The sequence below is a fragment of the Labeo rohita genome, chromosome 10 (genome assembly GCF_022985175.1).
Source record: "Labeo rohita strain BAU-BD-2019 chromosome 10, IGBB_LRoh.1.0, whole genome shotgun sequence".
Lineage (NCBI taxonomy): Eukaryota > Metazoa > Chordata > Actinopteri > Cypriniformes > Cyprinidae > Labeo > Labeo rohita.
Genome location: NC_066878.1, coordinates 559,747 through 574,447, shown reverse-complemented (window position 1 = coordinate 574,447; position 14,701 = coordinate 559,747). Strand labels below are relative to the sequence as shown.

The 14,701-nt window shown below is 35.4% G+C and overlaps 1 protein-coding gene across 1 annotated transcript in view; it reads left to right on the top strand.

Annotated features, from left to right (window-relative positions):
• Positions 1-14,701, top strand: part of lrrc75bb (leucine rich repeat containing 75Bb) — a 47,827-nt gene that overhangs the window by 6,159 nt on the left and 26,967 nt on the right. Inside the window, exons 2-3 of the mRNA XM_051121591.1 lie at positions 1,073-1,201; positions 10,612-10,724. Coding sequence (XP_050977548.1) covers positions 1,073-1,201; positions 10,612-10,724 — 242 coding nt within the window. The remainder of the gene's footprint in view (positions 1-1,072; positions 1,202-10,611; positions 10,725-14,701) is intronic.

Genomic DNA, 14,701 nt, shown 5'->3' with positions numbered 1-14,701 from the left:
TGGCTACTGCTACAAATATACCCCAGCGACTTAAGACTGGTTTTGTGGTCCAGGGTCACAATTAAGTATAAGGATGAATTCCTTAAATCCTAAAGAATTTAACTGTCATGTAATTTAATTCTGTTATGTTTTGTGATTTGAGGTTCAATCTTTTGCTGAGCAATGGTTAACTTTAGCTCTTAATTCCACTCCTTGTCATTATGTACAGATTCAAAGTACAAAGAGTTTTGCGAAATGCTTTTAAAAGCTTTCTTAAATTATGGTGCAATCATATTTCATTTAGTTTTAGCATTCAAAAAGTACTGCAGAACAGAAACGACCTGTGCTTATGCTTTATAGATGAAAAACAGAGGGCTTGGAGGAGCTTCCAGATGTCTGGGAATCCCTGAGAAAAAGACGTGCAGTAGATCAGTGTGAAACCCAAAGGGAGGTTTCCACTTCCCTGCACTCAGCAGCTTTCCAGTTTCTTCATCAGTTTCTGTGGGATCTATCTTTGAATCGATTCACGGGGTGGTGTAGTTGTTGCTTTGTGTTGCTGATGTGTTTCGCCCTCCGTATTCACTTCTATATGTTCGCTTTGTCCCAACTAATTGCACTAGCCAGTGGATTAAACGAGAAACGTCGTCCTCAGGGAATTTTCTTTTGATTCTCTCACGTTTTTTTTTTCTTTCCCTGCTGGTCGTACCAGCGTACCAGCTGGTTGCCTTGGCTGTTCAGTGGGGGGAAAACACTTTAGCTGTCTACGATAAGCCTGGCTAATAAGCTGTCACTGTGTCTGCACACAGTTTCTTTGCCATACTTAAAGAAGCTGGACTTAAGGTTAGCAGCGCCAGTCCAGCAATAGATCAGCAATCGGTTCGGCAGCTATTTAGAGTTTTCTTTTCACCGAAGTAAACACAATGGAAAGACTTTATTTCTATGTCATTCAAAAAAGCCCCTCGCTTAATCTCTCGACTGGAGATTGGAGGCGTAGGATGAAAGGATTAAGTTGTTGAATATTGAGGTTTATCAGTGACCTTTACTCGCATTTGTAATCCTACATGCTTAACAATCTCGTGTTCTTTCTCGACAGGACCTGGGTCTCGAAGGAACGTCTCTTAACGACATCCTCTACAAGAATGCTGCCTTCCTCAACCTAGTGGATCCAATTTCTCATGAGCTTCTGCTTAATTTGGCCCGAGACATGCAGTGTCCAAAGAGGGTAAGCCACTAGCGCTAATAAGCAAAGATGATCGTAAACACAAACTCATGAGGTGGCTAGTCGATGGGTTTGACTCGATACCAGCCCACAGCTGTCAACATTATCTCTGGATCCCTGCTTTAGCTTGAGCCAAAACCTGTGCACATGTTCATTACTCAGTCTCCAGATATGTAGAGCGTTTATTTTTAGCTGGCGGTAAGAGGCTTGCCGGGCCAATTCTACAGCCCCGCTGCATGGATAAGACCACGGGCAGCTGTCATCCCACGGCCGGGACTGGAGTTTGGGCGCTCACGCTTCAGCCCTGTCCTAAATTAGTTTGCAAAGCGTGAGAAGTACAGAAAGATGGCACTGACCTTTATTTTGCTCGAGAGAGTCATCAGTGATGTTTTCATTCTATGCTGAAATTCCACAGTTCTGTTTGGACTTAATTGGACAGAAAGGCCAGCAAGAGGGGCACTTTCCAATAATAGATCCACTTGAAGGGGCAAGGCTTGTCCTTTTCTTTCGAGACTTTTTTTGAATAGCAAATTGAATCAACATTTGTCATGTTTCCAACATAGGCTCTTTGGGAAAAATGTGCAAAACTCCAAAAACATACCTATACATACAACTGACTGCAGTTGTCGCAGTACAACTCTTAAAAATAAAGGTTCCGAAAGGGTGTTTTTGCAGTGATGCCATAGAAGAACCATTTTTGGTTCCCCAAAGAACGTTTCAGTGAACAGTTCCTAAAAGAACCATTTTGAAGAACATTTTAAAAATCTAAAGAACCTTTTTTTGACTATAAAGAAAATTTTCTGCATTTGAAAGGTTCCATGGATGTACAAGGTTCTTCATAGAAGGATTGATACCAATAAAGAACCTTAATTTTTAAGAGTTTAAAACTCCAATTTGTATTCCTTTTCACACAAATTGTAACGGGGCAGAGTACTGCTTAATAACATTTTGCGTTTGCACTGTGTTTGTAAATGAATACATTTTGACATTTGTATCACATAGTCAGCTCCATGTGTGGCTTTTCTAAAACGGTAAACTTGCTCACTAGCTCACCTGGTGTAGCACTGTATATGCATAGCAAAATGCTCATGTTTCCCAAGAAACATGAGTCAGTGTAAAAAAAAAGAACTTGTAGAAGCAAGTTAAAATTACATGATTTACTCAGCAAATGGATCTTTGCTTTTTTTAAATACTATTGGTTAGGCTTAAAAGAGAAGTCCACTTTCAAAACAAAGATTCACAGATAATGTACTCACCCCCTTGTCATCCAAGATGTTCATGTGTTTCTTTCTTCAGTTGTAAAGAAATTATGTTTTTTGAGGAAAACATCTCAGCATTTTTCTCCATATAATGGACTGATATGGTGCCCCGAATTTGAACTTCCAAAATGCAGTTTAAATGCGGCTTCAAGCGAACTCAAATGCGGTTGTAAGCGATCTCAGCTGAGGAAGAAGGGTTTTATCTAGCGAAACGAACGGTTATTTTCATTTAAAAAATACAATTTAAATACTTTTTAATCTCAGACGCTCGTCTTGCCTTTCTCTCCCTGAATTTTGTGTGTTCTGGCTCAAGACAGTTAGGGTATGTCGAAAAACTCCAATCGTATTTTCTCACTCAATTTCAAAAATCATTTTGAAAAATCATCCTACATCGCTGCAGAAGTACCGACACAGTCTTTGCAAAGTGAACATGCAAAGAAGATCAAACACCCTTAACAAAAAAGGTAAAACTGCGATATAGGACGATTTTGAAGTTGAGGGAGAACATGAGATGGGAGTTTTTCAACATACCCTAACTGTCATGAACCGGAAAAAAGCTCAGGAAGAGCAAGACAAGACAAGCGTTTGACATTAAAAAGTATGTAAGTTGTATTATTTTTATGAAAATAACTGATTGTTACACTAAATAAGACCCTTCTTCCTCAGCTAGGATAGTTAACAACTGCATTTGGAATCGCTTGAAGCCGCATTTAAACTGCATTTTGGAAGTTCAAAATCGGGGGACCATAGCACTCCATTATATGGAGAAAAATCCTGAAATGTTTCCCTCAAAAAACATAATTTCTTTACAACTGAAGAAAAAAAGACATGAACATCTTGAATGACAAGGAAGTGAGTACGTTATCTGTAAATTGTTGTTCTGGAAGTGATTTGATCATATCAAGGTTTGGTCGTATCGCACACCCCTATGTCTGATAAAGGAAGATTCCCACTAGCTGGCATTTTGGGTAACCTAATGTAACCTATCCCCACTCCCTGATCAAGAATGAAAGAGAGGTCACTGACTAAATGGCTGGCTCTGACATTGCTATTCGATTCCCTGTCACGTATTGCAAAGGCCCATTTTGACAGTAAATCAATGTGAAGCTCGCTAAAGTAAGGACAGGAGCACATTGTGAGCATAAACAATTGTAACAGACTAAATTAGGATGCAACTCATTGAGTAACTGTACTCTGTGAATGTGTCAGTATAGAAAGCAGGGTGGTGCGCTGTTCAGAATTGAACTGAGAATCAAAATTCAGAATGAGAATTCCAATTAGATTCCTTCATTTGAATTTTATTCATATGAAGTAGCAAACATGATGCAGAATTGCAATTAAATTTGAATGGAAGTAGATAGATAGATAGATAGATGGATAGATAGATAGATGGATAGATAGATATACCCACTATAACCAACCATTAGCGCTTGCGACGCAGCTTGGTGTTTGTTCGGGAAAAAGGTTTTGATCAGGTCTGAGCCGGACAGTGGGATTAGAGGAAGATTTTCAATATCGCGAAAAGAGAATTCAGGCTGGATTTGTGGTGAAGTTTTCTCTTATTCTCAGTTGGGCTCTTAGCAGGCAGCTGTGAAAATGCTTGCTAGCCTCCTTCAACAGCAGAAGCCTTGAGGAGCTAAGCATCTAAACCCAGAAAACGAGAGCGAGGGATTGAACGGCTCTCAATTTTCTCTGCTTCTTTTCTTCCTCTCCGACTTAATAAACATTCAGTTACCTGCTGACAGGTAAACCAAATCCCATCCCATTGAGCTTAGAAAAACCACCTTGCTTCTTAAAGAAATGGATTCACACCATTCAGATGTCCTGCCTGAAAGCCAAACCCTGTTAGACTTTGTTATACTTATATAATCAGTGTTGAGAGGCATTAGAGAACTTGTAGAACTATGTAGAGTTGGATTCATTTTAATTAATCCATTTGTGTATGTGAACCAGATTATAAAGAAATTACTATGGAAAGTTTGATTCATTTTAATGAATCAATTCATTTGGACAGTGTAACATGAACTGGACCAATTCTTACTATTAACTAGTTGCTTATTAGCATGCATATTAATAGCTTGTTGGCTGTTTATTAGTTCTTATAAAGCACATATTAATGTCTTATTTTGCATGACCATACTTTAGATCTTTCAATCTTACCCCGTACAACTATGTACCTTATTAACTATTAATAAACAACAAATTAGACGTTTAAGGCAAAAGTTATAAGTAAGAACTGGTCCTTTAAAAATAAAGCGTGACCCTAAACTCATATGTAGCGTCAGAACGTTTGATTCATTTGAATGAATCAGTTCATTTGGACAGTTTGAATGAATTAACTGGATCAAAAAGAAGCAGATCACTGATTAAAAACTCATCAAATTAATATGTAGCATCAGAATATGTTTTTTTTTTTTTTAAGAATCAGTGTGTTTGGACATTTTGTATAAATGAAACAGAACAAAAAGTTATGATTCACTGATTCGGTGAATCAGTGAATCATTACTTTTTGTTTTGATTCAGCAGATTTTTTTATTGCACATGATAATTATTTTAAATGTAATAAAGTGTATATTTATAAATAAAAATATTAATTTAATTGCTTATTTTATTTTAAAGTGCCTTCTTAAATAACTTCAGTAATATATTTTAATAATATATTTTCATTTTATTCTTTCTTTCTTTTTTTATTTTATTAGTGTTAATTTATCAGTGTATTAATTAATTTTTTATCAGTGTTAATTAATATGTTGAAGTTTAATGTTGTCATCTTAATCAAGATTCATTCTAGTACTTTGCAACGATTAATCGCGATTAATCGCATCCACAACAAAAGTTTTTGTGCACATAATATATGTGTGTGTACTGTGTGTGTATATTTATTATGTATATATATACATATTTTCAAAATATATACTGTATATATATAATAAATATACACAGTACACACACACAAATAAACAAAAACTTGGAGGCAGTTAATCACAATTAATTATTGCCAAGCGCTAATTCATTTATAAACTGCAGATTTTTTTATTGTAGATAATAATGAATTATTTTAAATGTAGTAAATTGCATATTTATTATATAAATAATAACAAATTCAAGTAAATTAAATTAATTATTTATTTTATTTTAAATTAAAGTGCCGCCATTTTTTATTTGATTAATTAGTTTATCAGTTCATTAAGTTAATTTATATGTTCAAGTTTAATGTTGTCATCTTAATCATGATTCATTTAAAAGCAGATTTTTTTATTCTAATAAAATTTAATAATATATATATTTATTTTAGAAATAATAAATTATTTTCAACTAATTGAATTATTTATTTTAAAGTACGTAAGTACTTTACGTAAGAAACTTTTCATTTCAATAATATATTTCAAAACTACATTCTAACAGTTGTGTCATAAAATCAGCTTCTTTCACTTGAATCGCTAAAAAGCTGTACTCAGGTGGCTCTTTTAACTACAGTATAAAGCAGGACTTTACAGGTGTGTGTGGTCTGCCTTTATGAGAGGTCCGTCTGTGGTTTAACGTCATTTACGTGGGTAGCTTGTATCTTAGCTTAAGTTCCCCAGCGCTGCTTATAATACAGTATAATGTGAGTCTCATTACACAAGCAACTAATGAAGTTTTGAGTCCCCAGAGTCAACTGATGGGGATCCTCAATCGCAGCAGTTATTTATGATGGGAATCATGGGAAATATGGAAAGGCATTTTAATGAGCTTTTGTTTGTGCGTAGCACATAGATTTTGTTTTTCATTTAACTGTCTTACAATTGACAGTTTTTCATTAAAGTCTGGCAGTTGCGTATCGAGCTATGCCTAATGTCTTAATGTTCGGTCGCTGATTGAAAGTCCACGTAAATCCTTCTGACAATAAAACTCTTTCTGGAGAGCACGTCGTCGAATGGACGCCGTCTTTATTAAGGGAGTTCAATAAAACTAGTCCGATAATTGCTGTCGCTCACTGCTACCAGAAACCAACTTAATATACATTAAAGATTCAACAAATGTCTTTGTTTTGGCTTAATAGCTGTCAGGAGGCCACCGAGACGTACATGTTTATTTCCTGTCATTTCTTAGACTGATAGAACGAGCTAGTCGACTCGAGTCAATAGCTTCGGCTGGTCTTTTATGTTTTTCTGCCTCGCTCGCGTTGTTGTGCTTTAGCACTGATTAGATTTACTCGGCTCTGCTCCGGCCAATCCGTTTAAAGAGAGAGAGGCGAGCCAAAGCCTGTTTTGATGCAGAAATGGCTGCAGGCATTGTTGACCGAAGGCCTTGAGATTGTTTTAAACCTACCTCTCACCCAGTAGTTTAAAATGGCATGAATAACTAAGACATTTTAATTGAACTGTCATCTTCATCTCAAGCTACATGTTAAGGAAGAGTACCACTTTTTGTAGCACTAACTGCTGCTTTTAAAGCGAAATCAATATTAAATTCATGATGTTGAGTTTTTTAGGTCCATTTTAGTGCCATTAAAGATTATTTTAAAAATATGACATTATTTTCATGACAGTTAAGCACACTTTCCCTTCATATATTAATTAATTTAATATCTCCATACAATTCATTTTAGTTTTTTTCCACTCTCATTGAAATAAAAAAACATATTATATAGTCAGTAAGATGTTTTTTATTAAAAGTGACAGTAAAGACATTTATAATGTTACAAATGATTTCTATTTTTCAAAATATAGCTGCAAGCAGCAATTAAGGGGCCAAGCACAATCAGAGGCAAAATAAGGAGCTAAGCATGGCATGGAGCGGCAGACCAACTACAACAATGAGTAATTAAAGAAGTCATCCACTTCTAGAACAACAATTCGCAAATAATTTACTCACCCACTTGTCATCTAAGTGTAACGGGACTCGTCAGAAGTCATGAAGAAGTTATGTTTTTTGAGGAAAGCGTTTCAGGATTTTTCTCCATATAGTGGACTTCATTGGTGCCCCGATTTTGAACTTCCAAAATGTAGTTTAAAAGCAACTTCAAAGAGCTCTAAACATCCCAGCCGAGGAAGAAGGGTCTTATCTAGCGAAACAATCAGTCATTTTTTTCGGAAAATAAAAATTTAAGCACAAAAGCTCATGTAGCGCAGGCTCTGGGATGCGCGTTCACAACGCTACGTACTTTAAACCACGTTGAAAGGTCACGCGGAACTACAGTCCCAGTGTTTACAAAGCAAACTCGCAAAGACTAAGAAAGTGCAAGTAAGTCAAACGCTGTTTACAAACAAAAAGGTACAACGATGTTGGACGATTCTGAAGTTGTAAGAGAAAATAAGATGGAGTTTTCACCATACTCTACCTTTTTGAGCCGGAGTACACAGACGCTGAACTTAGACGTGATTCGTAGTAGTGATGGGAAGTTCGGATCACTTTACCAACTCGGACCTTTGAGTCTCGTTCAGCAAAGTTTCAGTTCAAGTTCAGTTTTTCGATTCATTTCGTTCATTTTAGCAAAATATAATTAAAATGTTACGTTTTACTTTCCTAACACATCTACTGCTTACACAAACATTGATCACACTACAAACAAGACAAAACTATAATGCTATAAGAAACAGAAAAGATTAATTCATTATTTACCTGGGTCTTTAGTCTATGATTAGCTCACCTCACCTCTTATCTGACAAGTTTTTGGGTTTGAGTCATTCATTCATCACGTGACAGCCCAATAAGCTTAACCAGTGTGAGTCAGAAAAAGAATTGATAAAAGATGAAAGAATCTCTCAAGTCTTCAGGTTTGAGTCATTCGTTCATCAAGTGACAGCCCCATAAGATGAACGCATGTCTCAAAGACTCGAAACAGGTGAACTAATTCCAGTACAGAACCTAATAGCATGTTAGGTTTTGTGCTTAAAAAGTATACAGATTTTTATTTTTTTTAAAAAATGACCGATCGTTTCGCTAGATAAGACCCTTCTTCCTCGGCTGGGATCATTTAGAGCCTGCTTAAACTACATTTTGGAAGTTCAAAATCGGGGAACCAGTGAAGTCCATTATATGAAGAAAAATCATGAAATTCTTTTCTCAAAAACCATAATTTCTTTACGACTGAAGACAGAAAGACATGAACATCTTGGATGACAAGGGGGTGAGTAAATTACTTGTAAATTGTTGTTCTGGAAGTGGACTTCTCCTTTAAAGCCATTTTAGGATGATTTTAGTCAAAATAGCTTAAAAAAATCTTAAGTACAACCTCTAGTAATATGATTTAATGGAATATCACTTTTGACCAATAGGTGGCGCTGTTATCAAATCGATGTGGTGTGGTCAGTTTAAGGAGACAATGGCACATACAAAGTTTGGTGTCATTATGTCAAAGCTTTGCAGAGATACAGCCTCAGTTGTAGTCTGGCATCATGCCTCAAATTTGTTGCATTGCTATACAAAAACAGTTTTGTCTATCAACACGAAATGTATAACTTTTTGTCAGCACAGTCTTAAGATAATTTGACTCGATGTTGGTGAAAATCGAACCAGCGATCAAAGAGGAGAAAAAGTAGGTTTTCAGCGTAAATATAAATGACGGACAGAAAGTTTGGTTGACTATGGCATAATTGGTCGGCATGACCCAAAGAATATTTAGAGACTAGTTTTATTACAAAAAACGAATTCGGTCAAAGGTTATTAGACTTTTTGGGAATTTCATAGTTAATGATTAATGAATGGTTTATCACTCTTGACGACTAGGTGGCACTGTTACCAAATTGATGTGGCTTGGTCAGTGTGAGGTGACAATGGCACACACAAAGTTTCGTGTCAATATGTCAAAGTTACACCAATGCGGTCATAAAATGTATCATTTTACGACAAAATTAAGAATGGAAAATTGGGTTTGGCTTAACTTGGCATGCTGCGCCAAATCTAAAGAGACCAGTGATTTTTGGCTAAAACCATTCAGAACTTATAAGACTTATAATAACATTTCCCATATCTCCTGACCACTCAGTGGTACTGTGCCGAAACACTGCAGGTAGCCTCAGGTCATGGTTGTTATAACACACACCAATTTTGGTGTAAAAACACCAAACCGTTGCAGAGATTAGCCTCGCATCCATTTTTGCGTGCGCTTCGTCAAATTCGTTCCACGCGTTATTCAAAAACGGTTTGACTAATCAACTTTCTTTCCACAAATTTTTGCCATTATGGTCTGAAGATGATCTGAGCCAAATTTTGGTGAAAAACCAGCTAGGATGAGTTTGAAAAAGTAGGTTTTTCGAACAATTAAAAATAGCGAAAAAAATTTTGGTGTTCATTCGAATCAAGATGAGCCTATTTTATAGGAAAAAAGAAAATTCCTTCTAGACCTTACAGTTTAAAAGTTATTAGCATAAACATATGTAACATTTTGGACAAGTGGTGGCGCTAAAGAGTTTGAGTTAGAGACTCTAAACTTGCTGTGGTTAATGTTGAGACTGTCCTCTATCAGTGTGCCAAGTTTCATAACTTTCCCGCAAGCGGTTTTATGGGCTGCCATAGACTCGAGCTGAAGAAACGGAAGAAGAAGAATCAGAAATCTTTCTTGAACACCAAATCAGCATATTAAAATTATTTCCAAAGGATCATGTGACACTGAAGACTGGAGTAACGATACTGAAAATTCAGCTTTGCATCACAGGAATAAATTACGTTTTAAATGATATCCACTTTGAAAAAGGTTTTTTTTAAATTGTAATAATATTTCACAGCATTACTGTTTTTACTGTATTACATATAAATACAGCCTTGGTGAGCAAAAAACACTTTTTTTTTTAAACATTAAAAAAAGCTTTCCAACCTCCAACTTGACTGATTTATAATGATTGTTATTCTTGATAACTTAATAGTTACATATCAGTGCATTTGATCATACATTTTTATAAAAGCAATAAACTACTGCCGTGCTGTTGCTACATTAAAGTAATTTTAGACATTCTTGTGGCTGCTTGCTTTTGTAATGACACTTAAGCTAAATCATAATCACTGACAGATTAACCTGAACAGTTTACCTCCCAACAACCCTTTTAAAGACATGGTAAACATTCAGGTTTTGTAAGGTTCTCTGTCAGTGACCATAAGTTGGAGCTTTATTTGGCAGCCCATCTCCCAGAATAGCTCTTCATCACTCGTTTCTCCTCATCCTGGCTTTTGCAGGAGACTGATGCTCTCAAGTCCTCTGAGAAGATCTGCAGGCAGCTGATCTATCACCTGACCCCTCACTCCAAGTGGAGCAGACAGAACGTGCCCAGGAGGAAGTCTCAAGCCTGGTAAGAGTCTCGCGTCTGTCCATCTGTCCCTTATTAGGATACACCTCCACAACAACTGACATCAGAGCTTAGAAAACTCTGTGCTGACAGATTGAAATACAGACAACTAGAAGAGAAAGAGATTAGCTGTTCTTGAAATCTGTATAAGATGCTTAAATGGGTATGAAAGTTTAATTGGGTTAATGTTGAGGTACTTAAGTTATGTAAGTTTCATGATGACAATACTGTCCTCATTTTCTCACTCTTCTCACCTTCCAAAAGTGATTAGTATTGTTAAAGGAATAGTTCACGCAAAAATGAAAATTCTGTCATTAATTACTCATCCTCGTCGTTCCGTGGTGTTCTTTGTGACTGCGCATCGAAGACTGACAGGGAAGAGAAGATATTGTTGAATAAAGTCGTTTTGCTTTCTTCATGCACAAATGGTTTTCTCATAGCTTCATAAATTTAAGGTTGAACCACTGATGTCACATGGACTATTTTAACGATGTCCTTACTTCTTTCCGGGCTTGAACGTGTCAGATGCATTCCTCTCTATGCAGGGTCAGAAAGCTCTCGTATTTCATCAAAAATTTCTTAATATGTGTTCTGAAGATGAACGAAGGTCTTACGGGTTTGGAACGACATGAGGTGAGTAATTAATGACAGAATTTTCATTTTTGGATGAACTATTTCTTTAACTAAAACTGAAATTAAAATAAATAAAAAAAAACAAAACATTTTTGTTACTTGAAATAAAACTGAATTATTATATCTTTTTAATTTAGCTATTTAAGGGAACATTTTTCAGTTTAATTTAGTTTAACTTGATGTGCTACAATAACTAAAACTGAAATAAAATTTAAATACTATACAGACATAAAAAAATGACAAAATACAACAAAAAATACTAAAATTAACTCAAATTAAAATAAAAACTATTTAAAATATTAATCAAAATAACTACTTATTTTGAAGAATGTCTCAGGTTTTTTATACATTCAATAGAAGTAAGAAACATTTATTATTATCATGTTAAATAAAATGTTTAAAACTGTGCTGCTATTTTTGTGGAAACCATGATTATTTTTAAAGCATTTATTAGAAAATAGAAATCTTTTGCAACATTATAAATGTCCTTACTGTTACTTTTGATCAATTTAATGCATCCTTTTAAAATAACGGTATTCATTTCTTTAAAACAAACAAACTAACTAAAGAAATTCTTACTGACTCATAACACATTTCAACTGTTAATAAATACCAGTCAAAAGTTTGGGATCAGTGAGATTTTTGGAATTTTCTTATGCATATCAAATGCAGCTTATATGCTGCATTTATTTGATCAAAAATGTACAATGTAAAATAACTGTTTTCTACGTGAATATATTTTAAAATGTAATTTATTCTTGTGATGCAAAGCTGAATTGTCAGCGTCATTACTCCAGTCTTCACATGATCCTTCAGAAATCATTCCAATATGCTGATTTATTACTTTTTTATCAATGTTGGAAAAATCTTTTGTAACTATATAAATACTATTTAAAAGTTTGTGGTCAGTACATTTTAATTCTTTTTTTTTTTTTTTTGAAAGAAATGAATTTTTTTCACCAAGGATGTGTTAAATTGATAAAAACTAGGGCTGGCAAACAATTGTCACAAATTAATGTATATATTGAAGAGAAATATGTTATTTATGTACAAAATATTTTTATTTATATTAGAGGTCGACCGATATTGTATTAGTATTTTACCAATACCAATAACTAGGTTGGACCACACTGGCTGAAACGATTAATCGACCGATAGTTTTTAGTTTTTAGTTTTTTTTAGTTATACTGTTTAAAAAAAGAGGTAGCCTACTGAACCATACTTTGTAAATGAATAAAAATATTCATATTAATTATATATTGATCATTACAGTTAGTTCATTGTTCATTAATGTTAACAAAAGCAACTAAACGTTTTAAAATATATCAGTAAATGCTGAAATTAACACACTCTAACAAGGAACAATACTTCTGTTCTACAGCTTTTATCAGTCTTTATATTACAAATTGACTCGTATTGTAAAGTGCTACCATTACATCAACAATCAAGCAAAAGATGGTCATCTTTAAATATCTACACAAAGGCCACAGTATTGAAATTGCACACATATGGATATTGTGTACTTTCACAATTTAACTGCTTCTATTCTAGAACATTTTTGGTTATCTAATCAAAATATAAAAATATGTTAGTCACACAACTTGCAAAAGTGCAGTGCCTCGTCTAGAAGAACTCACAGCTATCCGGTATCACACACACTGGACGCGTCACGTTCAATTCAAGCGGCGGACTACAAGACTTTATTTGATCACCAAACGGGCAAAAGTATACTGCTGTTCTTTCTCCACTAATGCAGCATTTAGTCAAAAAATGAATCGGTTAGTAATGACATGAAAACATGCACTACAGTATGCTGTACACACTGTTTTGTTGTCGATGTGTTAAATCCGCCTTTTGCGTTGTCACGTGTCTAAACAAACGGCACGTGCTGTCAGTGGCACGTGCTCCGCCACTAGAGGCCACTCTCCTGCTGTATAACAACGACTATAGGGACTTTGCTGTATAATGACGACCTTCTCAGACGCTCCAGCAATGGACCCAACCCGGAAAAAACTATCGGCATGGATTTTTGCCGATAACCAGTATGTGCAGAATGTGCTTGTATTTATGTATACATAATAATTACACACAGTACACACACATATATTAGCAAAATTTTATTTTGTATGCCATTAATTATGATTTAATGTTTACCAGCCCTAATAAAAACTCACAGCAAAGACTTATCAGACTTTTTATTTTGAATAAATGCTGTCCTTTTTTAACTTTTTATTCATCAAAAAATCCTGAAAAAAGAGTCACAGGCTCCAAAAAATATTAAGCAGCACAACTGTTTCCAACGTTGATAATAAATCAGCATATTAGAATGATTTCTGAAGGATCATGTGACACTGAAGACTGGAGTAATGATGATAAAAATCAGGTTTGCATCACAGGAAAAAATTACACTTTAAAATGTATTAAAATCAAAAACCATTATTTCAAACTGTAATAATATTTCACAATATTACTGTTTTTTTTTTCGTCGATAGCCTTGTGGTTAGTGCAGCAACATATAGCGCAGTTGTTCTCTTGGCGACCCGAGTTCGATTCCCATCTCGAGGTCCTTTGCCGATTCTGCTCCCCTCTTTCCGCCCAATGCTTTCCTGTTATCTCTCTACTGTCCTGTCCATTAAAGGCATAAAAGCCCAAAAAAGTCAAGTCAAAAGTCAAATTCAATAAAAATAAGAAATTACTGATCCCAGAACTTTTGAACGGCAGCGTATATATCCATATATATTAGTATATATGCTCACTTGGAGTCAAACCCTCAACGTTGGTGTTTTTAAGCACTATGATCCATCATTTGAGCTAAAAGAACCTACTGCAGTTTTTATCTCCTGATCCTGACACTTTCCATTACATAAAAGTGCAGAAGATGTTACCAGAAGCGCCTGTCACTTCCCAATCAAGCAATACAAAAAAGTCTTATTGCTTCGACTCTTGATGTCATCCCACACGACTGGCATTTTGTCTCAAATGCGGACGGATGAATGTTTTTCTCAGATGAGCTCTTCCATCAGATATGGTGTTTTCCCACCAAACAGCATACGAAACACAGGGAACGTCATTCCCTCTGGGCGTTGGGCAGGTACGGTGAGGAAGTCATTACAAAAGGGAAAGTCTTTTTAATGATATCCATGTTCTCTCCCCATCCCAGAGCAATTAACCCAGTTTGGGAGATTTCGACAGCTGCAGTTTAGCTCCTCTGCTCCTAGTTTTATCACCAACTCATCTCTAAACAAGCCCGAACAATAACGAGCCATCATCGCCATCGCTCACGTAATTCATGAACCTCTGCTCTTTCAATCTCTGTTATGAAAGCCTAATCTGCAGAAATGCCTCCT